Here is a 27,107-nt window from a genome sequence, read left to right on the forward strand (position 1 = left end):
ATCCATTCCAAACGTTTCAGTCGTTTCTTCAAAACCCATTTGGGGTTTTCTTGACAGAGATACTGGAGTGGTTTGCTACTTCCTTCTCCAACTCATTTTACAGAAGAGGAAACTGAGGCAAACAAGGTGAAGTAACATGCCCAAGGTCACACAGGTAGTAAGTTGGAGGTCAGATTTGAACCCAGGTCCTCCTGCCCCCAGACCTGGTACTCTGTCCACTGGGCAGAGCTATCCCCTAGAGAGATTAGGGTTAGATAAGTAGATCTTGGCATCAAGAAATCTAGATAGTGTCTAGAAGGAGGCAAAATATGATCGTTCCACTGTTTGCTTCAGTCATCACAGCTGGAATAATATTGTATCCAGTTCTAAGTATTTTATTTTAAGAAGAATATTGATAACTTGGGGCACATTGGGGTGGGAATGGCAAGATACTGGGAGGATAAGAGGACTGGAGAACAAGATATTTAACAATTGGATGAAGGAATTGGAGATATTTAGCTCTGAGACATGGAGAACATTATTGCTGCCTTCTAAAATTTAAAAGGGCTTTTATATTAGTTATGTGAATATTCATTCTGCTTGGCCTTGGGACAGAACTGGGAGCAATAGAAGTTGTAAAGAGGAAGATTCTGACTGACTGTAGGGAAAATAGTGCTCTAACAAGTAGAGCTGTCTAAAAGTAGAATGGACTACTTGATGTTCCCCATCCCTGGTGATCTTCAAGAAGAGAATGAGTGGCCACTTAACAGAGTTGTTATAGAGGAAGTTCTTTTTCAGGTATAGGTCAGACTCAATGCCTCTTCTAGCTCTGAAATTCCAGGATTATATGAAACCACCAGAACCTTTTCTCAGCTTAAGAAAACAGCACCATCAGATGTGAAAGATATGATAAACTGGATAGAATAGATAAGAGGCTTTAGCTAAGGTTTAGGGAAAATTTCCTGACAAGGAAAGCCAGTCTCTGGATTTGTCTTCCTTTTAAGAGAAGTAGACCCAATCTTTGCTGATGGGATAAATGAACATGCTTTCCAGATCCATGCTCATTTCACTTCCCAGGTCATGAGCATCCTTTTATTTAGAGAGCACTTTATCAATTCCAAAGGATGTTTGTAAACTTTAGGTCCTAACCAACAGTCCTATGAAAGAGATAAGGAAAGAAAAATTTTTCATCATTTCACAAAACAGGAAAACTGTGGCACATAGAAATTATTTTCCCAGGCTCATATAGCTGATTAGGTTTTGAATCCAAATTTTTCCAACTTCCAGGCCTCGCCTGGAAGGATCACAGGACTAGAGGGAACAAGAGGGAAATCAGAGAACACAGAATGTTAGAATTAGAAGCAGCCTTAAGAGATCAATTACTCAAAATTCTCTCCTTTTATAAATGAGGTTAGCCAAAGAGGTTACATGACATGCCTGAGACCACTTAGGTAGAAAGTAAAAGATTTAGGTTTCAAATCAATTCTTTTGGCTTTCTGACATCATTTAAGATGTCAAGGAGACACCCAGCTCATGTCTCCTATACACTCTTTGTTTCTACTACTGTACTTGGGCCTCATCTACTGGATCCCATTTTCCTGGCAATATACTCAGATCCTCCATTAACATCTTCCTATGATGCCTCATTATATCATGGAGATGGCTTTGGGCTCTCAGAGCCTATGCCAAGTTCAATACAAGCCCTGGTAGATCTTACCCAGCTGCAAAATCTTTAAGAATGGGAGATTGCCAGGTTGTATCTATTGTCCAGAACAAGCCAACCCAAATATGGAAAGTTGCATGTTTAGACCAGTGATGGGCAAACTACAGCCTTCGGGCCAGATGCAGCCCCCTGAAATGTTCTATCCCGAAGCTCGACATTATTCCTAATCTGATGAATGAGCAGGATACCATACAATGAAACTTCAAAAGAGTTGCCTTAGAAACAGACTGATAGATGAGCATTTCTTTTGGCTCCCTCTTTAAAAAGTTTGCCCATCACTGTGTTAGACCATTAACAGATGCTGCTTGAATTGAACTGAGTTGAGAGCCTCAACACTGAGTGAATTTTTTTTGAACTCAGAAACTCATGAACCCATGGAATCTAAGATATATAGTAGTTGCAATTTGTATAGGTAGATGTACTCACACTAATGAAATCCATAAATATTTCAGAAAGTCCAAATCTTTCTGAATGAAATGTTTTTCTGATAGAACTGGCTTTCCATTAGTGTTGGGAGTATCACAGAAACTAAAGAAGGGTGTTGCTAGGACCCTTTTTTTGCCCAAAATAGGGCAAAGCATAGATGATTACATAATAAAGGAAGTTCTAGATTGAGACCAGAGAATCCATGGCTGGAGAATTCAGTTGGAAAGAGAAACTGACCTTGCTCATGTGAGTACTGGGCCAGATACTAATGTGACTTGAATCCTGGCTCTTCCATTTCTTGGCTGGCTATATGACCATGGACAAATCCTTTCCCTTTTATGGACCCCAGTTTCCTTTTATGTGAAATGAGAGAGTTGGAATAGATGGGCTCTAGGATCCTTTCCAGTTCTAATATTTTTTGATTTTGTAATCTTTTTGCTCACTCTCAGTTAAGATGATTTTCCATATTCTGGGACAAGCAATTAGTGATACCTGTGTTTTGCTTCTTGCAGAGCATCAGAAGAAGCTTTCCTGAAGGAGTCTAAGGAAGAGGTACCTGGCACAGAGTGGGAGAAAGTGGCCCAGCTGTGTGACTTCAATCCCAAGAGCAGCAGGCAGTGCAAGGATGTATCCCGCATGCGTTCTGTGCTCATCTCCCTGAAACAAACCCCACTGTCCCGCTAGGCACCCATCCAGGGTTACCAAAGAGCAGAGGATGAGGAGGATGAGGCAGAGGCCTAAGAAAAAAAGAGAGGAGGGCAGGAGAAGCAAATTTCTTTGCTCTGGAAACCACTATCAAGTTCTCCTCTAAAAGCCACAGCACAAAATGTTTATTAGTTCTCTCCCATCCTTTGGGGGCAAAGGAGCCTCCTCCTTATTTTCTTCCTTCCTTCTCAAACCTACCTTCTTAGGTGTCTTTTGCCACGTCATGACCATCATCCCCACAGGTCTTTTATTTTTCTTGGCTTAAAGGATGTATTATTAACTCTTTTTACACTTATTTATTATCATTCTTGTATCTTTGGAAGCCAATCTATGTCAGGCTGCCATTTGTATTAGGTACCATCCAACAACCTGTGTGACCTTTGCAAAGTCCTTTCCTTTCTCTAGGCTTCAGTTTACTCATTTATAAGACAAGAGGGCTTTACCAGATAACCTCAAGGTCATTTCTTGCTCTAAATCATATTACTCTTTCCCAGCTCCATGACCTTCAAGTACAGCAGAATCCAAGAGCAGATGCCATTTAAAATCTGTGGGACCCCCAAACAGAGCCTTTTCCAGCCTTTGTTGTTATCCCCAGACATCTGCTCTAGCTCTCTCCAGTTTTCTGTGTCATTTCAATGGTCAGAGTCCATTTTAATGGGAAATGCTGGAGCAGGTCTGAAAGTAACTCTTTCGGACCCATTTGTGAAAATGGAAAAATAATCAGCCAAGAAGTGGTGAGGAATCAATCCATCAACCAACCAGTGAGAATTTAATTGCCTACTGTGTGCCAGATGCTATGTTAGACAGTGGAGATACAAATATAAAAATGACAGTCCATGGTGGGCAGCTGGGTAGCTCAGTGGATTGAGATCCAGGCCTAGAGACGGGAGGTCCTGGAGTCAAATCTGGCCTCAGATACTTCCCAGCTGTGTGATCCTGGGTAAGTCACTTGACCCCCATTGCCTACCCTTACCACTCTTCTGCCTTGGAGCTAATACACAGTATTGACTCCAAGACGGAAGGTAAGGGTTTAAAAAAAAAAATGACAGTCCTTACCCTCAAGGAACTTCTATTCCTTGAGGGGGATATGGCATTTTCACAGATAAGCAAATAAAGGACATATACAAAATAAATGCAAAAGTATTTTGAGGATGAGGTGAAAATAAAGGAAAAGAAATGGAAATGGGGAGAATTTAAGGGAGGGAAGGAGTAGAAGAAGCAAGACTTGTATGTGTGCTCTATTGGTGGTTTCCTGTAGAGCTTAGCTGAGCAGAAAGGGTGATCCTAGCCCTATAAAAAATTTTAATCTATTTCAGGTCCTGCCAACCTGACTCAAAACTGCCACCCCAGGCCTCCCAGAAAAGACATGATCTAAAAGAAGAATAACATTTCTTTGGATAGGAAGAGGTAGCTACAATGATCAATGCTGGATATTCACCAGATGTCAATTTATACATGCTACTGCCCCCACTCCCCATTACATTGTCCATCCCTTAAGCCCTTTGCCTTATAAGGGGTTAGGAAAAGCATCTGAGTTTGTTTATTTTCTGACAGCCTAGACAGTGTTTGAGTTAAGGTGTCTAACATGGGCTTGATATTTTTGGTTCATTTACTAGCTAAGCTCATTTCTACTAGCCAGTCCCCAGCTGGGGTGATCCTTCCAATTTCCTCAGTAACTGACATTCCTAACTTTTCCCTGGCCATAACCCCAGCCTTCCTGAGAAGAGCCCAGGTCTCCTGGCTGAGCAGAAGCTCAGCCTCTGCTTAGGGTCATGGTTTCACCTCCCTCCTTAGATAATCAATCAACAGGTATTTATTATGCACCCTCATGAACCAGGCACTGCTAAGTGCTAAGGATACAAAGACAAAAGATAGCTCATGCCCTCAGAGCTTACATCCTACCAGGGAGATGGCACATGTTCACACACACACAAAATAAATATAATATTTACACAAAATTAAAGAAAGTGATTATGGAGTAGCAACAACTGGAAGAACCAAGGTCTTGGGGGAAAAAAGCACTTCAGGTGAGCCTTGAAGAGTACCAGTGGTTCTGAGAGGTGAAGAGGGAGAGAATACTCATCATAGAGTACAGTATGTGCAAGGTGGGAAATAGAAGGTCCTGTACCAGTACATCAGTTTGGCTGGAATAGAAATTGTTTAAGAAGAGGTAATATGTAATCAATCTCAAATAATTTCTTCACACATTTTAAAAGGACCTGCTGTATGTAAAACTCTGTGCTTCAAGTTGGGAGAGATTTGAAGGATATGTGGTGCTGGCAGTTTAGAAGAGGAACAGATCACATATGCAGACAACAAGAATCCATGATATGTGAAATGCACAGGAAAGTCATTAAACAGTGGCTCAGGGGCAGCTTCCTGGAGGAGCCAGTGTAAAGTTTTCTAGATGGTGGCTCTCTCAGCTAAGCAGATGAAAGGTGAGCTGCAGGTATAGGAGACTGTTACAGTGTTCAACACCTCTCCTTTACAATTCCTCAGACACAGTGGTGGATGTCAACTCCTTTTTTCTGAACCTTAACAGGCTTTCTCTGACCATCCAGAAGAACTGATTTCCAGACCTTTGGGGTCAATGCCAGACAAATCACCCTTTGATTTGAGATAGTGCATGACAGCTTGGAAGGCTGGACTGTATTTGAAGAGTCATCTTTGGGGGCAGCACTCTTCCTCCAAATCTGGCCTTTCTTTCTTTGGTAATTTCACTTGATTCTCACAATAATCTCATGAGGTAGCCAGTACAAGTGTTACTGCTCTCATTTTATAAATGAGCAAACTGAGGCCCAGAAAAGGAAAGTGAATGGCCCCAAGGTCACACAGCTTCTAAGTAGCAGAGCTGGAACTTGAACCCAGGTCTTAAGAAAAGTGCTTTATAAGCTGTAAGGTCATATATAAATGTTAGTATTATTATTCTGATTCCAAGTCTAATGCTTTTTGTACCTCTCCAAGATCTCTTTCAGAAAGCTGATTCCTGGGGTGGGGTTGGGATAACAGAAGCAACTAAAAACAGGGGATTTCAATTACCTTTATTTTTTCATTCTTCAAAGACGTTGATATTCCACTCTCCAATATTCTCTAAAAACTTCCCTTCTTTGTGAGAACAAAGTGTAAAATATTTTCACCTTATAGCTATGTCTACCTCATTTCTGCTGTGTAGCTAAGCTAGCTCCCTTGTCAATCTCTGGTAGTTGACACCACACTGCTGCATGAGGCCTGTGAAGGGTTTACAAAGCACCTTACTCAGTTAAGTGAGAGAGGCAATACAATTATTATTATATCATTTTTCTGAGGAAGAAGCCTTCTCAGAAAAGCCTAGTGATTTGGCTATGGTTATACAGAGAATATCAGTACCAGGATTCAAACTCTCAGCTTCTCCAAGTCCAAAGCTCTTTTCTAGGTACTATCAAATTTCAAAGAAATCACAGGATTTGGGCCTGAGGAGGAACTTTCGATGTCATTGCCCAAATTTATATCTACTGCCAGAAGTTTCTATAAATATTTGCCAACCTCTCCTGCTAGCAAATTTTGAGGGTAAATTTATCCAAGCCTCAGCTTCCATCTTTGCCTGCCTACCTTCTACTCCTGATATAAATTAATACTATGGGCAGTTTTTTGGTTTTGTTTTTTTAACTGGTTCTGAAACTCATTTTTAAAAAGGCAAGAGAAATAAGCTGTTACCAAGGGGGAGGGGGAAAATCTCTTTAAGTGTTTATTGATATAGAATGAATTATCTTTATTTTTCTTGGTACTTCATAAGTTACTCTGGCCAAAAAAAAATCAGTTCTTGGCTAGTCTTCAGGGATCTCTACACTTACCTAGGCCAGTAGTCACGAACAGGCATTCACTAAAAACCTTCTTACTTAAACTTGAAAATAGCCTGGTAAAGGAAATGGGGTAAGAAACTCTTATCCATATTCATTTTACAGAGAAGAAAATAGGAGTTCAGAAAGGTTAGTTTCCCTTAAGTCAGAAAGCTAGTTAGTGGTAGACTCAGAACTGGAATTCAACTTTCGCTGACTCTTCATAGAGCCTTGAGTTATGCCCCTGAAAAAAGTATCAGTATTTTTGAGGAGGATGCTCAGGACCAATTTCCTTTTCTGGACCTGTTTTGGTAGGTTTATAGATTTAAAACTGAAAGAAACCTCAAGAGTCATGTAGTTTAGCATTTTATAGATGAGAAAAACCGAGGCCCAAAGGATTCAATGACTTACCCAAGGGCACAAGGGGTAGTAAACAGAGCTGAGTTTCAAATCTAAGTCCTCTCACTTTAAAATCCACTGCTCCATTCGCTGGGCCACATAGCTCCATTTGTAAAATGAGAGGACAGAACTAGATGTGTCTCTTTGTTCTGGCTCTGACACAGGTCTTCTATTATATAATCTGATCATATATAATATGAGAGAACTAAGGTAAAGTTAAATTTACAGTGCTTAGTCAATAAGTCTGTATATGTAGTGAATAAATAGAAAGAGCTTAAGATTACTATTCTGGCACCTATTCTTCAATTTCTCTGAGACTTGGTTTTCTCATCTGTAAAATGAAGATAATATTTGTTCTAACTACTTTGCAGCATTCTGGGGAAAGAAGTTTATTGTAAACCATAAAACACTAAAGGATTGTAAAGAATTATTATGTTTATTATGCAACTATTAGATACTGAATGGATAATACAATGAGCACTGTTTGGGAGGAGCAGGAGAAAGAATGGCAAGGAAACTAAGACAAATTGTGTTCTCAAATCCAAACTCAGTTCATTCTTTAATGAAAAAAAAAAATCCATTACATTATCAACAATTCTGCCTGAGGGAAACACAGGAGTCACTCAGTACCATTAGATATGGCTTCAGCATGGGGCCAAGAAATCCTCCAATCCCTCTCTGGAAAGCTTCGTGAGTCCCCTGCAAAATGGTCACTGATTCTTTCAAAGGCCTCAGTGAGGCCTGGGTGATTTTACTGCTGAGACTACCAAGCCCCCCAGAATGGCCATCACTGTAAAGCCCTGAGCCAAGATCCTGGTCCTCATCATCATTTGGGATCTCTGGCTGTTGCCCCGATGAAAGCAGTAGAGTCCATAGGACAGGGCTCCAGCCGTGGCCAGACAACCTGCAGAGGAACAAGCCAGGTGGAAGGAGGAAGTTCAATATCAATCCAATTAATCAACCAGCACAGTTATTAAAGTACCTACCAGGTGTCAGGTGCAGCACCAGATGTTAGGGATTGGATACAAAGCCCTCCCCCTCTACCCCAAATGACAATCTTTGCCCTCAAGGAGCTTACGTTTTCTATATAAAAAGATATACAACTTCAAAGACCTAAAGAGCTTTGTCTCCCCTTTGTACTCAGTTCTGTGTCAGAAACGAGTCCATGGTCTTGGCCAAGGGGCTTACAATCTGTTAATTTAGGAGCTGAAGGAGAGGGAGTAATTGCATATAAGTAACTATAATTCATACAAAGAATAGAAGGCAAGACCAATCATGAAGAATGTGGCTGGTTAAATATGGAGCACAAAGAAATAAACATCTCTATTTCCTGCTCCCCCAATCCTCATTTAGCTGTCCCAGTTTTGTGCTTCCCCTGCCACCTCCCCCATTTATGACGTTCCCTTCCCAGGAAGCCCTCTTCTTCCTCCCCCTCTTCAGCAGCCCTTTTTAGCAATTTAAGTGGAGACGTCCCAGCGCGGGGCGCAAACCCCTTGGCGCTCACCCAATAAAGCCCAACAGACATTTAGTTACCAAACGCCTTTGGTATTGCAGGCCCCGAGCCAAGGAAGCAAAAGACAAAAACCAAATAGCCCCTGCCCAAGGAGTGAGGGTGGAGTGGAGCCGGGGGGCGGTGTACACTCTCCGGGGAGCGAGGCTGAGGGGGGAGGTTACACTATACTGCGGTGGGGAGTGCAGCCAAACACCCAAGTTAGTGAATTCGAGAAGGGCGAAAGCGCTGCCAGCGGACGGGTCCGAGAAAACTCTGGTTTCCCAACCCCCTACTCCAGCATACGCTCCTCGCTCAGGTTCCTACCCCTTCGTCAAGTCTGGTCCCCTCTCACCTATGGGCACCACCGGGTTCTCACGGATCTTGCGTCGGAATTTGTCTCTGACGCTCTCATCTCGCAAGAAGTTCCGACTGGGGGAGAAGCCTTCAATGACTGGGGGCTGAGATGGATCAAAGGGAACCTCCGGGGCTACAGATCCAGAGGATGTCATCGTAGCAGACACCGACCTTTCAAAAGAGGACTCTTCTAAACTCGGAGCCGTTGCCCGCCCCTTCCTCTTCCGCTGCCTAAATTTGACAACTTTCCGTTGTCAAATCACGGCAGCAGGGGGAGCCGCACTGGGCCCTCATTTGGCACATGCGCAGTGGAAGGTTGCGGATGGGCTTTCAAAGGCGGCTAAGACCACGTTTCCCAAAAGGCTACTCGGCACGCGTCACTAAGTGTGCGCAAGAGCATGCGTAGCAAATGCGTTGGGCGGCTGCGTCGGCGGCGGCCGCGGAAGTACAAGCGAAAGGCTTCCACGCGGGTTTTTGGCTCCTTCGATCGGGTGCTTGTGAGCCTTCGGAACTTGTGGTCTCGGAGTCGCCGCGATGCCTAAAGCGAAGGGAAAGAATCGACGGCGGAAATTCGGTTATAATGTTAACCGTAAGCGGCTGAACCGGAACGCGCGGAGGAAAGCAGCGCCGAAGATTGAGTGGTGAGTGCGAGGGCTTGGGGCTTGGGGTATTGAGGGGGCAGGGAGCGTGCAAGGAGGAGGCCGGGTCCCGCTCCTGGTCCGGCTCATAGCCCCGCTTCTCCCACAGTTCCCACATCCGTCATGCCTGGGATCGCTCCAAGTCCGTGCAGCAGAACCTGGCGGAGATGGGCCTGGCCATGGACCCGAACCGGGCTGTGCCTATCCAGAGAAAGGTACGTGCTGGCAGCCACAGGTAGATCCTTTAAACTCCCGTAGAACTCACCTTTCCCCCATTTCTGTGGAAGGCGTTGATGGCCTGTCACACACGTAAGATCCCAGTCCATAAAAGAGTCATCTGCTTCTCAGGTTCCCAAATTTCTTTCCTTTAAAAAAAAAAATACCTAGTAACAACTTTAAGACAAGGTCAAGGCTAAGTAAACGGGAGTAAGTGACTTGGTTGCCCAGGGTCACCCAGCTAGGAAATTTCTTGAGGCCAGATATAAACCCAGGTCCTCCCGACCCCAGGCCTTGCTCTGCCACCTGGTTGCCCCATCCACTCCAAATTTCCAAATAGTCATTCAACAAGCATTTATTAAGTGCTAGGAATGTGCCCAGTACTGGAGATAACAAAAAAAGTCAAAATCATCAGCCTTCATTCTCACAGGTACTATTCTTGTTCAAGCTCTCATAACTCTGGTCTTGACTCTTAGCCTCATTAATTTGTCTCTCCAGGGTCTTTTGTCCATTCTCTACTCTTTCTAATCTGGCATCCAAATAGTTGCCAAAGTGATACTCCAAAAAAATAGTTCTGATCATCATGTTACTCCCTCCTTCAAGAAGCTCCAATGGGGACAACTGGGTGATTCAGTGGATTGATACCAATACATAGTATTGCAAAACAGAAAGTAAGGGTTTAAAAAAAAAAGACTTCAAAAATTAGAGGCATTTATCTTTCATCACAGCAGGAAAAGGGAACCACTAGAGCCTTTTTTTTTTTAACCCTTACCTTCCATCTTAGAATCAATACTTTATATTGGTTCTAAAGCAGAATAGCAGTAAGGACTAGGCTAGGCTTAAGTGAATTGCCCAGGGTCCCACAGCTAGGAAGTGTGTGAGGACAGATTTGAACCCAGGACCTCTTGTCTCTAGGCCTGACTCCCAATCCACTGAGCTACCAGTCTCACAGCTTTCTAGATTTATTACACAATAATCACTAAGGTTTGTTTTTTGCCATAGGTAACATTAATGGATGTGGATGTTAGCAATGAAAAAAAGCCAAAGAAGATAGTACGGAAACCCTATGTCTTGAATGGTAAGTATGATGGTTAATGATGCCCACTTGCATTGTGGGCCTCCTGTTTTGTCATCTCCAGATAGTTCTGGAAACTGATCTCCAGATTTGGAATTAAAAAATAAAATAAAATAACCATATACACAGTACACAGCTATGTAGTCTTTTTGTCGTGGATTGTTTTAGAAACATTACAAGATTATAAGTCAGAAGACTTGACTTCTGATTTTAATTTCACCACTTACTAATATCACCTTAGGTGATACTTGACCATCCCAAGCCTGTTTTTTATTTATATAATAGGAGTAAAAATCCCTCTCCTTGTCTAGCTGGTTGGTTGTGAGTTATTTTGGGGTATGAATATATTTTAGAAATGAATCGTTGTGCAATTTGAGGACTTAGTTCTTGGACAAGCACATTTTGACAAAGGCTAATTGTACTTTGACATAATAGAATGGACAGTCAGAAGAGGAAACTGCTGGCTAAGAAAGGAAATGTAACTCACCAGAGTTTGTAGCAAAACTAGGACCAGAACCCAGGGTGTTCTTAGGATGATAGAATTCAGCTGAACTGAACTTGATATCTTCTAATCCAACTTTATTTTTCAGATGAGGAAATTGAGACTCAGGTTAATTAATATGTTCAAAGTTGCATAGAAAGTAAATTTGACCCCAAAATTACTGTTCTGCTTATTTACTGGGAAGGGAAAAGGAGTTTGCGGGGGTGGGGGATGGGATGGGTGTTCTCAGAGCTTAATAGTTTGAATTATGTTTTATACTATAAAATCATTTTGGGAGATTCAGGGGAAAGAGACTGAATTTGAGCTCCTAGTGATGGCCTGGTTGCCTTGAGATAATGTCTAATTCCTTTAGGAAGCTGTATCCTGTCAGATAACAATAACAACTCCTATTTTTGTTGTGTTTTAAGGTTTAAAAAATATTTCCTTGTAATTGCACTATATCGTTTATCCCTTTTTTTGATGAGGAAACATATGAGTGACTCAACTCAAGGTCACAATTTTCTATATCCCTAAGTATTTCCCTTATGGAAGTTTAGCTGCCTCCTGTGAGAATAGGTTAGGATGTTGATGAGTTATGTGTTAGTAAGATTCTAAAGGGGAAAGCTGGGCTATATCATTTTTTTTCTCTCTCTTCCCAGACCTGGAAGAAGAGGCAAGCCTGCCTGAGAAGAAGGGAAATACCCTTTCACGGGACCTCATTGACTACGTACGCTACATGATTGAGAATCATGGGGAAAACTATAAGGTGAACATTCATGGACCTCTTGAGTCTCTTAGGTCCTGCCCAGAAGGGCCATTGTCCCCTTAATATATGCCCAAGTGCCTTAGCATCCTCACACTGTGGCTATACCTGGCTTGTGTAAAGTATGTGACTTCCTTCAAAGCACTGCATGAGAGATTTGCTTCTGGCTTTGCTTAACTTTTTTATAAAAAAGATTAAAAGGGCATATTTGTTGAGGTGACAAAATGTATAGGGAATTGGCATTGTGTTACATTCCTTTGGGAATACCTTGCTATAATAGCAAGTTGGAGGCACTTTGCTCAGAACAGAAGTGATCATTCCTATTTATGAAACACTTTTAAGGGTCATAATATCATTTATTCATAACAATCCTATTGGGAGGGCAGAACAAATATCCCTATTTTGTACAGGAGGAAACTGAGTCTCAGAGGAGCAAGGTGACAACTCAGTCATTTGTTTACAACCTATCAGAACATCTTTTGCCTAGGTGTGCTTACTCATAAGTCCAGTATATCAGACAACCCCTTAGCCCAGTGCTTCGTCCATACCATAAAAATCATGTGGCCTTCTTTTTCCCCACTCCTCTTTTGGCAGGACTAGAAATGGTTTTGCATTTGAGTTCTCCTAAAGTGCCTGAATTTGCAATATGGGATTCCCTGGTGAGAGCTGTTAGCTATTAAAATAGCTCTTCCAGGATCCTTCAGCTCTGAGATTTAGCAGACCAGCATGCTGTATTAGTTGATGACTTAATTCCTATATAGGTTTTGGTTTTGCTATTTAAACGGTGTGTCTCAATGGAGTAAAGAGATATGGAGCAGGAAGAACTTTCATAGTGATTTCTCTACCTCTTTTCTTCTTAGGCAATGGCCAGGGATGAGAAGAATTATTATCAAGATACTCCAAAGCAGATCAAGAGCAAGATAAATGTATACAAACGCTTTTATCCTCAAGAGTTTCAAACCTTTATTGATTCCCTGGAGAAGAACAAAATGGAAGTGGAGTGAGGGATTTGTGCCACAAGTTGTGTCTTAGCCAAGTGACTTGTTCAGACCTTGGTGGATGTTGGCTTGGAGAACCAGATGGAAAACTACTTCTGTAAGAAAGGATTCCTTTCCATGCTTTCCTATGGAAACCTTTCCTCTAGGTTTTACCCAATCTTTTCTTCCCATCTAGTGGTGGATCCTAGAGACTGCTCCTTGAAGTAAAAAATAAATTTTAGGGAGTTGGGGGGGAAGGGAAGAAGCCAGAACAAGCTGCCTCTATTGGAAGAGATTTTTTAAAATGAAGCCTTTGAACATTAAATCTCATGTGACATTTGAAGCTTTCAAATACCTGTCTGTCAATTGTAGAAGATGGGTGGCAGTTACCCCCAACTATTAAGAGAGCACCCTTCCAGCCCTTGATGGAGATGTGCCTGGCCATCTGTTTACCTTTCCCAAATTGGTTCCCTAGGGGGAAAGAGGCAGCCTTTCAAGTGCTTGAAGACAGTGGTCATGGTCCACCTGGGTTTATTTCAGGCTAAGCATTCCCCAGGCCCTATTTTCCCCATTTTAAGGGTGAGGCCAAAAAGAGGTGAAGTTTTTTGCTCAGGAATACTTAGCTAGTAGGAAGTATTTAGGCCTTAAGAATCAAGTCTTGCTATTATTGTACACTGCCTCTCCTGGCTGTGTATTGTATTTTATTGAATTGAATTGAGCAAGTCATTTGAATAACCTCTTTTTAACTTTGTTTTCTCATTTGAGAATGAGGCTATCATCTATTCCATGTACCTTCCAGGGTAATTCTAAGAAAAAGTGCTTTGTATACCATAAAATGGCTTCAGTCTCATACTAGTTGTACAGTCTTGGGCAAGTCACTTAACCCTATTTGCCTTCTCAAAAAATGTTATGGAAATATCAACTGTGATTTGTTTTAAGAGTAGCAGCTTAGTTTTACATAGTTCCTTGCAATTATAAAGCACTTTTTCAACAACTGCTCTGTGATGACAGTAGTATGGGTATTTATTTGTATAGTATCATTACAATTGACCTGGAAGGAACCTCAAGTCATCTAATCCAATCTGTACCTAAATGGTAATCTAACACTTGTTCAGGGGGACCCAACTTCTTAAAAATCTCCAGCAATAGAGAAACTTATCTTTGAGACAACAACTCAATTATTAGGAAATTATCCCTAATATCCCTGTTATTGAACTGAAATCAGTGCTTTCCACCCATTATTGTTCCTCTTGAGAAAAGAACAGAAGAGTGATCATTCCTACTTATGAAACACTTTTAAAAGTCATAATAAAATAAGACTACTTTTTCTCCAAAATATAACTTGTAAATTATTTGAATTACATAATCAATCCAATCTACCCATAGTTATCTTGAGGCAAAATATCAATACTTTGAGATGGGAGTAACCTTAAAGGTAAAATAATGTCATGCCTCCATTTTACAGATGAGGAAACTCAGACCCACAGAAGCTGACTATAGTAAGTGGCAGAGCTAGAATTTGAACTCGGGTCTTCAATAAGTCCACATTTTTTAATGTTGAAGTTAAAAGCTGAAAAATGTATCCAAGATTGTGTACCTAAAAGAGGAGCTGAGACTCACCAAAGTTTTTTATTCCAAATTGTATTGCGGTTCCGACAATACTGTTTCTTTAAAACCAAAATCATGTTAAGTAACACTGGTTTAAAAAAAAATTTATTTTGTACTTCTGGTATTTAGTTTCACAATCATCCCACCCACCAATAATCCAGTTTATGTTACCTCCTTAGAAAAATTAAACATAAGCTTAGGTAGAAGACTTTTCAGGGTTGGATGTTAGCCATTCTTTTTTCTAAATAGACATCTATCCAGAGAGCTCCTGAGAAGAAAAGGCCTCATACTTAATGCTTGGTCACCAAATTAAAACTAAAATATGTGATTCTGATCTATAGGAATCTTGAGAGAAAATGCTGCTGATCCTAACCCAGAAAATAGTTTTGGATAATAATAGCTGACAATATAGCATATTGAAAGTATGTGAAGCATTTTTTCTTTATTACCTCAGAGTATCCTCACAATAACTTTTGAGGATCAATGTTGCAAATATAATCATCACTATTTTGTAGATAAGAACTGGTCCAAAGAGGTGACAACACTTCTAAGGACATACAAGTAGATTCAAACCCTTCTCTGATCCCAGACCCTTTTTGTAGTCTAATAGTTTTTGACTAGTGTATTATACATTGGGTTTAATGACATTCAAACATTTTTAAGTGCCTCCTATCTGTTGAAGCATTGTTTGTCCTGTGTTGCACTATTTTCCAGCCTGCCTAGACCTCACAATAGGTTGAAGTACCAAGCTAAAATTGGTGTTTTGAAAGCTACAGTTGTGGCCAGCTAGTTGTGTCTGTAGTGTTTCTGGGCATTAAGATCTTTCTATCAAAACCCTGGCCAGAAACAGCATGCAGCACTGTTTCCCTTGATAAAGAACTAATTTTCTAGACTTATGTGGGGATTATGTGAAGCTTCTTGGATATACAAAAATGCATGTTATTTTGGTGGCTGTATTTAGCTGAAGGAGTCACATAAATTAGGTTTCCCACATTGACAAAACTTAAATGAGGTTTCTTTAGAAGAAAAACACATACCTTGAACAAAATTAACATAAGTACCATATTGAAAATGTTTCCTATAAGTTTCTTTTATAATGATTTTTTAAATGATTTCTCATTTTTGTTACCTTCACTTTTGTTATAGGCTGAGTAAAACAGTTTAGCCCCCTTGTTTTATAGATTAGGAAGAAGGGGCCCAAGAAGTTACCTCTGGCATCTCTACCAAGTATGATTATATCTTGAATACTAATTATGCAAATATAGTTTGAAGAAAAATCTGTTTAGAGCAATATGCTAATGTGCTTACCTCTTTCCCCCTTTGTGAAAAAGGTTTAGTTCTAGAACAAGGTTGAAAGATGCTAGTCATAAGGAGCGGTTGATCTATTTTTCAGACCATCAGGAAGCATTTAACCTGCCTAAACTGTTAGAGTGGAAAGAAAGTAGATCTGAATTTACTGGGCCTGGATTCAGATCCTAGCCTTCCTATTCCTTCCTTCATGATCCTGGGCACATTCCTTCATCATGGACATTGGATTCCTGGTCTGTAAAATGTTGGCATTAGGTTGGATAATGTCTTAGATACCTTCTCACTTTAAATCTTCTGTCATTTAAGAGGTTTTTAATGTAGTTTAAAATCTAAAGACAGGAGCTCAATGGTGCAGCTCCTGTAACTTCAAGTTAAGTAAGTATGGTGTTGGAGAAGTTGGTATCTAAGACAAATTAGAACTCCAAGGCAGACACAGTAGGGTAGTGGGGTGGGGTGGGGTGGGGTAAGGTGTGCTAGCTGCATGGAATTAAGGCAGTGAAAGGAATCTGAGTTGCCAGGGTGGTTTTAACAGCAAGAATAATTTGTGAGCTGAATTTGGAGAGGGTTAGAGACTTGGGTGAGAAAAATCACTGCTTAAGAGTAACTGGGGAAAGAAACACCAGGAGAACTAGAAAGCAGCTAAAAGGCCTCATCATCAAGTCCTTAGCAAATAATATTGATGTTCCTGGTTGAGATGAGGATTCTGTTAACAAGTTATGAATTGGGAGGAAAGCTTTTAACTCAACTGGTACCTCCAAAAGAAGTAGTAATGCTGTGATTGGGCACCCTGTAGCCTGGATAACAGCTCCCAGGAATCTCTGGCTCTCCCATGAAGCATCATTCCTGAATATTTCCAATGAAGCTTTTGAAACTGAAATGGCCCCACTTCATTATGATTTTTTTTTCATAAGGAGAAACATCAAAGACAGAAATCAATACTGGTTCCAAATAAAATATCCAGTTATACAATTAAGGCAGCTGTGGTCCATAGACAAAAGGAAAGACAGGAAATCATTCAGATAGCTAAAGGACCCAGATACCTCTAAAATTGCAAAGGAGACATATCTTAAATCAATACTTGTCACACAAATTAACCTTCAAAGACTCCATGGGAAATGACATTTCTAATGACTGGTGAGCTAATTAGAATTTCAAGTGACAGTGATCATTTTTGTCTACAAAACAAGTGGACTATAGGGTATCATGAGTATGTTTTCTTCTAAGATACAAACTTCCAAACTTATTAAGCCATCTTTCACTACCTCACTTTATCTGTCTTGCTCTTCTAATTCAGCTGAATTATGAAAGCAAATTTTCTTTTTTTTGTAAATTTGAATTTACCTAATAAAAAAAAATTGCCACCTCCCCAATTTTTTCCCCTAAATCTAAAAAGCAAGGAAATAGGTATTTTTCCTAAGGGGGAAAAGAAAACAAATTGCTTTTTATTTGATGTAGCTCATGTCAAATTTTTATTTCCTGTGTTCTTTTAAAACTAGCATTATATCATAGTTGTCAATGTGGGGAATTGAGACATATTAGAACCCTAGCATTTCAAAGCTGGAAAGGACCTAGAGATTATCTAGTCTAACCCATTTTACAAATGGGGCCCCAACAAAGGAGGAGCCTGAGATCACATGCTCACATGCACAGTTAGTAGAAGAGCTGAGCAGAGAATCCAGGCCTTTAATCATATTTCCAATAAAGTTATTAACTACTTCAAGGGGAACTTTGGCATAGATAAATTAAAATTCACACTGTACTTGGCTTTAGAACACTTGATTATTTTTACTAGAATTTAGAATTTGTTTGCATTTCCTGAGAGTGCTAACCTGATATGTGTCAGACAGCTAGTCCAGATTTGAAATTTCACTGAAAATTCATTAACAGTTGACACCATTACACTATTCAATTTCATGACCTTCAAAGGTCTGTAAGTCCAGTCGGGACTATCTCCATTGCCCTCTTCAACAGGCTATCATTACATTTAAAGACATCCATAGTTTTAGTCATTTTGCTCTTCCTGGCCATGCTGACCATCTAGGATATAAGTAGCAGCACCAGTAAACTGGGGTGGGGGGGAAGGTGGGGTTGCTGTATTGGGCTAAGGCTCAAGCCCAGCCTTACTGGCCTCACGGCATGATTTCACTAAGCAGCTTTCTGACCCTGTGTGGACAGATGTGGAAGAGTTAATACACTGTACATCGATAGCTTCACTCTCCATAGTCTGGAAGAATACACAAGATGAGATCTTAAAAGCTGGACAGAATCTTTGAGGTCATCTACTCTTTATCTCCTTTATTTTACAGTTAAGGAAATAGGCCTCAAGAAGGAGAAGTGACTTGGCTAAAGTCACATACAAAGTAGTACAACTCATACCTAGGTCTTCTGACTCAATGCACTACACAACAGCTGCCTCCATTCTTCCATCTTCATTCTAACAAGGTTTGTGCTTGTTTTGGAGTGTCACAGCCCTGAGGAAGGGACCTGGAGAGATGTCAGAGCTGGCCAAGGCCACAGTATAGTAACAGGGAGACCTCAGGAAAGAGGAAAGGCCTCTTTATTAGTGTCCACAAATGTTAACTCTTCTTCCCTGATTAGGGAAAGAAGCAAGTAAGCTTAAGACTTGGCATGCCCCCTCTTAGAACCTACAGATCCTGCTTAGAGAATATATCCTCAATATTAATCAGTCACTGTTTTGTTTTAGACTACTTCAGCCCCAGGAAGGTACTTGGAAACATGTTGATCAGAATAGGCTAGGACCAGAGCCCAGTGATGGACAAGGGCCTAGAAGTAACTCTAGATGTGTCATTGCCTCCAGGAGCCTAGGGAAAGGAATAGGATATCAAGGATCTCATTTTACACTTTCTGGATGGAAGGCTTCTGGATCGGGACCATACGTATCTATATTCCCAGCACTGAGAATAGTACTGTCATACAGTGGCTCTCATGAAACGAGATATCAGTTGACTTGAAGGAAAAGGAGAAACTTCACAAGCACTGTACATCTGGTAGTCAGATCCTGAGACCTTAAAGGGTAAAAAACCAAATTTTGAAATCTTGACAAAACCAAGATCTCATTAGCATGAGCACTTCCTACATGGGTCCAGATTTTAACCTTTGTTAATTGCAGCCATTTTGCACACCCTCCATCATCATGATCCATAGATGCTCTGTCCAGTGTACTGGAGGGCTTTTTGAATTCTTTTAAATATTTTTTAGATGACATGGCTGTCCTTATCTTTCACTTACTCCATAACCAGTCCACTTCTGGTCATAATTGTTCACCAGAGTAGACTCTATACCATTCCTCAAGTTCATCCCTGCTAATATGCATCTTTTTTGCAGTCACCACTCTACTATTCAGCCTCCTCACTGCCCTTTGTGTTTTGATTCTTTGGACAATGTGGCATTCCAAGAATCTTAGCCCAATAATATCTCTGAATAAAATGTCAACCTTAAGAAGGGTTTTTGCATCAGCCAGCAGATTGGGGATCATTAAAAGTGCTATAGTTTCCCAAAGGCAATCCCTCTATCTTCTGTTCAGTTCTGAGCCCAGTTCATCTCTCTGCAGGGCCCACCTGAAAACTATACCATCCCTTCTTTCCTCATTCACTTTTGTGGTAACCCATAAAGCAAATCAAACAATGAAAAACAATACTAATAAAAGATAATTGTGGCATTAGTCCAGACCTGTGATTTCAGTGGTGTAGGAAATTCTCAGGAAGGAATCTTCTGCCAATGAAGGTGGGCAACTTTTGTCACTTGTAGTCCAAGAGAAGCAAAGTAACATAACTAGGGCTGCATAGCCAGTAATGGTCTAAGGCGAGGCTTGAACCCAGGTTTTCCTGACTCCCAGACCAGCTCTCTACCCACCACTATATCATGCTTCCTCAATAGTAAAAATTAAAATAATAGCTTATATTTCTGGGGTGTTTTATGGTTCAGAAAACATTTCACAACAACCCTATGAGATCAGTAGCACCAAGTTCTGAGCCTTACCAAGGCCCTGTGAGGCAGAGGGTTCTTTAATCCCCATGCCAATTAGAGATGAAGAAACTGAGGCTCAAGAAGGATAAGCAACTTCCTTGCTGTCACTTGGATCATCATAAGTAACACAGATTTGCCCAAGTCATCTGACTCCAAATCAAATGCTCTTTTTCATTATATTATAGTATCATTAATAAGCCACTTCCCATATGAGATGGTTTGGCACTGTAGGCAGGTTCCAAAGGCCCACTTTGTGGCAAGAGCTGAAGGCCACTGTAAGATAGCAGAGCCCAAAAAGGAATGCTCACCCTGGAGGGGCTCCCTGGAAAGTGGCCACTGCCCTAGTCATCCCAGATACAGGAGGCAGAAAAGGAGTGTGTCTCTGCATGGAGCTTATTCTTGGGAGTCCAGATCAAGCCCAGGAGCCTAAGGAAAAGAAGCCAGCAGTATCGAGCTAACCCAGGGTCCAAAATTATTTTCCTCAGCACCAGAGGATTTTAGACCTGGAAGGAACCACTTTGGTCCAATCCCTCATCTTACAGATGAGGACACAGGCCCACAGAGATGAAGTGTCTTCCTTAAAGAAACAAGTATTAACTAGCAAAGTCTAGGTTGGAACCTAGGTCTTGACTTCAAATTCAGGGCTTTCAGGGATCCTCAGGAAAGCACCTTTCCAACCTGAAAGTTAACAGGTAAACTTCCGCTGGAGGCCTGGGCTGGGTGGGAAGCTGAGTGGTGAGCCCTTACCCCAGGAGGTATATTCCCCGTCAAGCTTGGGAGAGAAGGTCCAACAACAGTGTCCAGACATGGTGAATACTTGGGGGTGAAGAGCCTGGCCCAGCCGGGGGAATGCTGGCTGGCAGCAAGAAGAATTCACGCTGGCCAAAGGCTTGCAGGTCCAGTTCTTGCTGCAGTTGAGCCACACTCAAGGCCTCACTCTTGTCCTACAGATGAAGAGGGGGCCAAAGTCTGAATGGCAACACCATGACATTTGTTACACTATAGTTGGGTTAGCCCAGAGGTGAGCCTGTATCCATTAGCCCTGCTTGGGGTGAGAGGAGTTTGAGGAGGACAAAACAGTGGAGTCCCTTAAGTGAGGATTCAACCCTTCCCTCTTCTCCTCTATCTCCCTGCCATTATATACACTACCTTCTTCCTTTTTCATTGTTCTCTACCCCTGCACTGTCATTATCACCCTCCACCCCTAGCCTAGACACTGCTGGGCCCCTGGATAGCTTTACTGATTAAATGAGAGCAGTGGGTCTTGCAGGAGGGATTCCCTTTCATTGCCTGTCCCTCACGTTCTTCCTCTTTACTTCTACCAACTGACATCCCCAGATTCCTGCAAGTCTCCATTCAAATCCTAACATATATAGGTGATTGATGATTGTTGAATTTCATTTTATAGATCAGTAAAGTGATTCCTAAAGAAGGAGTGGCTCAGTCTAAAATCATGTAGTTAGTAGCAGAGTGGAGGTCTACAGGCAAGTCCTTTAAATCTAAATCTAAGGTTCTTTCCCCTACACCAAATTCCTTTTTAAGCCAATGAAAACTAAATGTTGGCTTCTTAATAAGCCCTTCAACCTACTCTCCCTTTCTTTCTCTTCATCCTTCAGCACCAACATCAGATTAATCTTCCTTACACAAAGGCTAAAGAAGTTAATTTTCCTGTCTGCTCCTCAATTCCCTTGTCCATGCAATGAGATTATCTCTAATGTCTTGTTCCTTAAAACACTTATGCCCTTCTATACAGGTAAAGCCCCCGAGTTGGAACATCTCTGTGCAGCAGTAGTATCGGAGTATGAACAATTGATCTGGAGCATTTACTGGCTGAGTCACTTTGGACAAGCTCCACCTCAGTTTCCTCCACACTGTTGGTAGGGAGGTAGAGACAGGGCTAGATGATTTTTTTTTAAACCCTTACCTTCTGTCTTGGAGTCAATACTGTGTATTGGTTCCAAGGCAGAAGAGTGGTAAGGGTAGGCAATGGGGGTTAAGTGACTTGCCCAGGGTCACACAGCTAAGAAGTGTCTGAGGTCAGATTTGAACCTAGGACCTCCCATCTCTAGGTCTGGCTCTCAATCCACTGAGCTACCCAGCTGTCCCCAGGACTAGATGATTCTAAGGTCCTTTCTACTCCTAAATCCCACAACAGATTATGGCAGATTCAAGTTTCAGTTACTTTGACTAGCAGCTATCATTAAATAGCACTTAAAGCTTTGTAAAGCACCTTCCAAACATTATCTCATTTTATCCTCAACCTGGCTGTTAGGTGTTATTATCCCCATTTTACAGATGAGGAAATTGCCTTGGCCATGACTCTTGCTGAGGCTCAGTTTCTTCCTTTGCAAAGTGAGGATAATAATGCTTGTATTAATTATCTCAGAAGGTTGTTGAGAAGGAAAAGCTTGTAAACCTTAAAGCATTATAGAAGTTACAGCAATCCCATGTAAGTCATTGGTAGGAAGAAAAGTCCCTAGATATACACACTAAGGTATTTCTAGCAGTACTTTTTGTAGTAGCAAAGAACTGGAAACAAAGTTGAAGCCTGACTAGGGAATGGCCAACAAAATGTCATACGTGAATGATATGTTACCCTATGTTATAAGAAATGATGAATGTGATAACAATAGAAAAAATGGAAAAATGTGCATGAACCAAGGCAGAGTGAAGTAAGCAAAATCAAGTAAATAATATATATGGTGACAATAATGAAAATAGAAAGAACCACACGTGCACTTGTGCTCGAGTACACGTACACGTACACACACACACACACACACACACACACACGTGAATGCTACAAAATTACAAAGAACAAGCCTGGCTCAAAAGAAGAGATATGAGAACATATGCACACACACTACACCTTTGCAGATGTAAAAAGTCAACAATAATGGTACATTTTCATACTATTTTGATGTTCTAATCAATTATGCTGATTCTTCCCTTTCATTGTCTTCTATTATTATTCTTTAGAAGGGGAAGGGGAAATGAGAGTAAGGAAATTATGGCAATATAAAAATTTAATAAAATTTCAGTTTAGAAAAACTTAGCAATCAATATAGTTGTTATTGTTATTATTATTATTATTATTGAAATCCTTGAGTCAGCATACCTGAGTTGGTGTTAAGGTGTTAAGATCTTGCTTCACCCCCCAGGAGCACGCTCACTCACCTGTTTATTGGCTACCACAACCACAGGCAGGTCTGGATCTTCCGCCAATAGCATATGCAGCTCTTGCCGAGCACAAGGCAGCCGTAGCCGGTCAGCAGAGTCTACCACAAACACTAGCACGTCCGCCTGGCTCAGGAACTCCTTCCAGTAAAACCGTAGGTTCTGGCTGCCACCAACTGAGAGGGAGTGATAGAGGAAGGGACAAACAGAAGGATCATAGTCAAGGTTAATAGTAGAAAGGTCCTGGAGATCATCGAAGCTAGCATTCTTAATCTTATTTTGTATACTGACAGTCTGGTGAAATCTATAGGCCCCTTCATAGAATAATGTTAAATGTGTAAAATAAAACACATGAATTACAAAGGAAATCAGTTCATATCTTTTGCCAATTTGTCAGTTGGGGAATGGCTCATCTGAGCAGTCTTATTTTAAAAAAAAACAAGAAAACATGGAAAGACCTACAGGAAATTACAAAAAGTAAAATGAGCAGAACCAAGAGATTATATACAACAATGGAAATATTGTCTGAAGAATAATTTATATATGTACACCTCCAGAGAAATAATTGATAAACAGAAACAAGACATAGTTCTATCTCTCTCTTTATAAAGATATATATCTTTATATATATACATATATATATACACACACATATATACATATATTTATCTTTTTGTCAAATAATACCATCTCTAATGTGGAGAGGAAGAAGAGGGAGATGCCTGGGAACTTTAATGCACTAAACATTTTTAAAAAACAAGGGAAATCAATTATATTAAAATATTTTTTTTAAACCCTTGTACTTCGGTGTATTGTCTCATAGGTGGAAGAGTGGTAAGGGTGGGCAATGGGAGTCAAGTGACTTGCCCAGGGTCACACAGCTGGGAAATGGCTGAGGCCGGGTTTGAACCCAGGACCTCCTGTCTCTAGGCCTGACTCTCACTCCACTGAGCTACCCAGCTGCCCTATTAAAATATTTTTCAAACTTACAGATCCACTGAAATATATCCATAGTCCAGAGAACACAGATTAAGAAACCTTGATCTGATTCAAATCTCTCATTTTATATATCAAGAAACTAAAATCCAGAGTGGGGAAGGAATTTGCAAAAAAAAAAAAGGTAAGAGACAGCAGAGGCAGGAAGCAAACTCAGATTCTGTCTCCATATCAAGTGTTCTTTCTACCACATCATACTGTAGTGAGTCTATGAAGAGTCACCATCTTGGTGATCTTAGAAACACACGTTCACTGATCTCTTTCTGACCTCTGGGCCAGTCTCATCATTTTGCCTCATCTCACCCACATACAACATTCTCATTTCAGCTACAAGTCCCTCGCCCCGAAGGTTCCTCTGCCAAGGAAACCTTGCTGTGCAACCTTGCTCACCTCCTACAGAAAGAGATCTTAATTTCCCCAGTTGTTAGTGTTTCCCATTCCAATAAAGTTACTTTGTTCATATTTTGTGTTTACTTACTTGCATACAGGTTTTGTCCTCAGCATAGCAGAATATAAACTCCTTCAGGGGAGAACCTGTTTTTATTTTTTTTCTTTACATCCTTTGACATAGAGGGATAGAAAGCTGGCCTTGAAGTCAGAAAAATCTGGATTCAAGACCCATCTTTGATACATTCTGACAGGCTTCCTGGGTAAGTCATAGAATCTCTCAATGTTCTAAACAGCTCTCTAAGACTAAATGAGAAGGTACTGACTCTCATTGCTCACTTGGAAGATTATGAAATCACAGTTCCAGTCCTGATTCTTAATGCTGATTATAGTGCCTGGAAGGCACGTAATAAATACCTGTTGAATTGAATCAAGGTCCTTACCTTTGTTGTTCCCCTAATACACCAGGCTTTTTTCTAACTCTTTGCTTGGACAGACCTTCCCTGAGCCTGAAAAATCCTTCTCCTTTCTTCCCATCCAAATCCTACAGCAACCAGCTGGAGTTCCAACAATCCTTTCTCAACTATTCCAGCCCACACAGACTTTCCCCTCAGCCTCACACGTCTGTACAACATACTTTAGCTCTCGAATGTATATATAGCAACTTGTATTACTGCCTAATTATTTCATGTCTTAGTTTTGTCTCCAAAAAAGATACCTTCCTGAGAAAGGGAAACATTTTTGCTCATCTCTGAAATAAGAGAGCTGGACCAGGTGGTCTCTGATATCCCTTCCAGTTGTGACATTTTGTGATTTTATGATTCTTCTCTTATACCAGCTCAGGACTTTGCAGGATATGTATGAGCCAGTAACAACTGATTTTTGTTTGACTTCTGGAGTGCCTCATAATTATTTCCCCCCATTCCTTCTCTTGAAAGATTGTCAGAGTGGTTTCAGTTTTTGCTGCTTCTGAGTAGCCATATTGGCTCCCCCCCCCCCCAATTCCTTCTCTTGAAAGGCCACAGATAGGTATGGGCATTGGCTATGCCAAGCTCACCCTCTAGCAAATCCATTTGGAAGCTCTCAGTGGGAAGCCGAACAGAGTTGAAACCCCAGGTGGGAGCCATGCGTTCTTTGGCTCCATGACCAGAGAGGCAGTGAAGAATGGTGCTTTTCCCTGCCCCATCCAGACCCAACACCAGGACTTGTCGCTCATCTGGATCCAGCTGCAGAGAAAGCAGATTTCAAAGACGCAGGATCAGAATGAAAAATGCAGGCTTTGTATCTTGTGCTCTTCCTTGAGAGACACTAAAATCCCCAGGAACTCTTTCTTGTTCTTCAAAAAAGGGTTCTATTTGAGAAGGCACCAGCAACAGCTCTCTACTCTGAAGAGGGTATTAAGATGAAAAAGTCATTAACACACTTCAAATAGTAGCCACCCCAACGCTGGCTTCCAAAGATACCAAGAACAGGTCTGGGTGACCCTCCCCTAGGCAAAGAGCTGTGGATTTTCTAAGATTCTTCTTGGACTACACAGCTACTGGTTTGAGGAAGGGAACTTTCCCCTAAAAATCTCTGTGGGACTATATATTTATCTTTGGAATTCTAAAGATAAGTTCTCCATTTGTTAACCAGCAGGAGACTAGGCATTGATCAGCTAATAGGAACAAAGTACGAAAATGAATTGGATTCCGGAAGTATATAAATTTGAGTCCCAGTTTTGCCCCTTACTACCTGGGTAAGCCACCACATTTAGGAAGATGAGCCTCCTCATCAGTGAATTGAGGGAATTAAAATTAACCCTTCTCTAACTGCCCTTTTAGCTTTATACCTAGAGATGATAGCAGTAAGAAAATGAGATTAGCCTAAGAATTGCCCAGGTGTCTAAGGTAGGGTGGCTTAAAGACCTTAGAACATACCATGTGGATAGATAGACTGACCCAGGTTGGAAAGGTCCCGGGAAAAGAAATACGGGCAGACTCAGACACATAAAATGGGACAAAACTATGCACACACAGATACCCACACAAAATCATGGATGTGTAGGCACACTGATGCACGTAGAGAAACCCTGCCTGTTGTAAGCCCCTCTCCCAAGAGGTGGGGTGGTTGGGTGACATCTGCTCCACCCTGAGTTGATCCTTGAGGGTATTATTCCCTGTATTTCGGTCCAGGGCTCCGTGCTGGGGTCGCGCCCCCCTCCCCCGGCCTCTCCGCCCCCCGCCCTCCCTCCACCCCCCCATCCCCTACCTCTCCGCTCGCCCCGCCTGGACAACCTGCTCACCTCCCCCACATAGGGGCTCAGCTCTGCTTCCCACCAGGGCCGCCGCCGCCTCCCGCTGCCGTCGCTGAAGTAGGCCTTCCATACAAAGAAGAGCATGGAGCCCAGCACGGCCACTGCACCACCCAGCAACAGTATAACGTGGCTAAGGGACCGCGGAGCCATGAACAGGAGCCGGAGTCTGGGATCGAGCTGGAACCGGAGCCAGAAGCTGAGGCTGAGGCTGAGCCTGTGCTTGAGCCAGAGGCGGAGCCCGAGCCACCTCCCAGACCCGCAAAATCCCGCCCTGAAGCAGCTGCTTCAATCCAGCTGTGCTGCAG

General features: G+C 41.6%; 4 protein-coding genes across 5 annotated transcripts in view; 2 read left to right on the top strand and 2 right to left on the bottom strand.

Annotated features, from left to right (window-relative positions):
* The window catches only part of CLTB (clathrin light chain B), a 36,860-nt gene extending 33,659 nt beyond the window's left edge, over positions 1–3,201 (top strand). For both annotated transcript variants that reach the window (XM_044661642.1, XM_044661643.1), the window contains one exon: positions 2,641–3,201. In XM_044661642.1, coding sequence (XP_044517577.1) covers positions 2,641–2,812 — 172 coding nt within the window. In that variant the 3' untranslated portion in view covers positions 2,813–3,201. The remainder of the gene's footprint in view (positions 1–2,640) is intronic.
* A 4,373-nt stretch (positions 3,202–7,574) lies between these two features.
* On the bottom strand, positions 7,575–9,126 carry HIGD2A (HIG1 hypoxia inducible domain family member 2A). The gene is made up of 2 exons (XM_044664429.1): positions 8,892–9,126; positions 7,575–7,951 (listed from the first exon to the last, which is right to left on the bottom strand). Exons 1-2 carry the CDS (start codon positions 9,046–9,048, stop codon positions 7,779–7,781), a joined length of 330 nt encoding a protein of 109 aa, XP_044520364.1. The 5' UTR covers positions 9,049–9,126; the 3' UTR covers positions 7,575–7,778.
* Positions 9,127–9,187: 61 nt separating this feature from the next.
* Positions 9,188–13,395, top strand: NOP16 (NOP16 nucleolar protein). The gene is made up of 5 exons (XM_044664428.1): positions 9,188–9,534; positions 9,641–9,746; positions 10,750–10,825; positions 11,963–12,069; positions 12,927–13,395. The coding sequence occupies exons 1-5, from the start codon at positions 9,428–9,430 to the stop codon at positions 13,068–13,070; spliced, it is 540 nt and encodes a 179-aa protein (XP_044520363.1). The 5' UTR covers positions 9,188–9,427; the 3' UTR covers positions 13,071–13,395.
* Positions 13,396–20,713: 7,318 nt separating this feature from the next.
* Positions 20,714–26,976, bottom strand: ARL10 (ADP ribosylation factor like GTPase 10). The gene is made up of 4 exons (XM_044661645.1): positions 26,791–26,976; positions 25,564–25,732; positions 23,124–23,299; positions 20,714–20,890 (listed from the first exon to the last, which is right to left on the bottom strand). Exons 1-4 carry the CDS (start codon positions 26,950–26,952, stop codon positions 20,714–20,716), a joined length of 684 nt encoding a protein of 227 aa, XP_044517580.1. The 5' UTR covers positions 26,953–26,976.
* Positions 26,977–27,107: the final 131 nt, after the last annotated feature.

Source organism: Gracilinanus agilis, chromosome 2 (assembly GCF_016433145.1).
Source record: "Gracilinanus agilis isolate LMUSP501 chromosome 2, AgileGrace, whole genome shotgun sequence".
NCBI lineage: Eukaryota > Metazoa > Chordata > Mammalia > Didelphimorphia > Didelphidae > Gracilinanus > Gracilinanus agilis.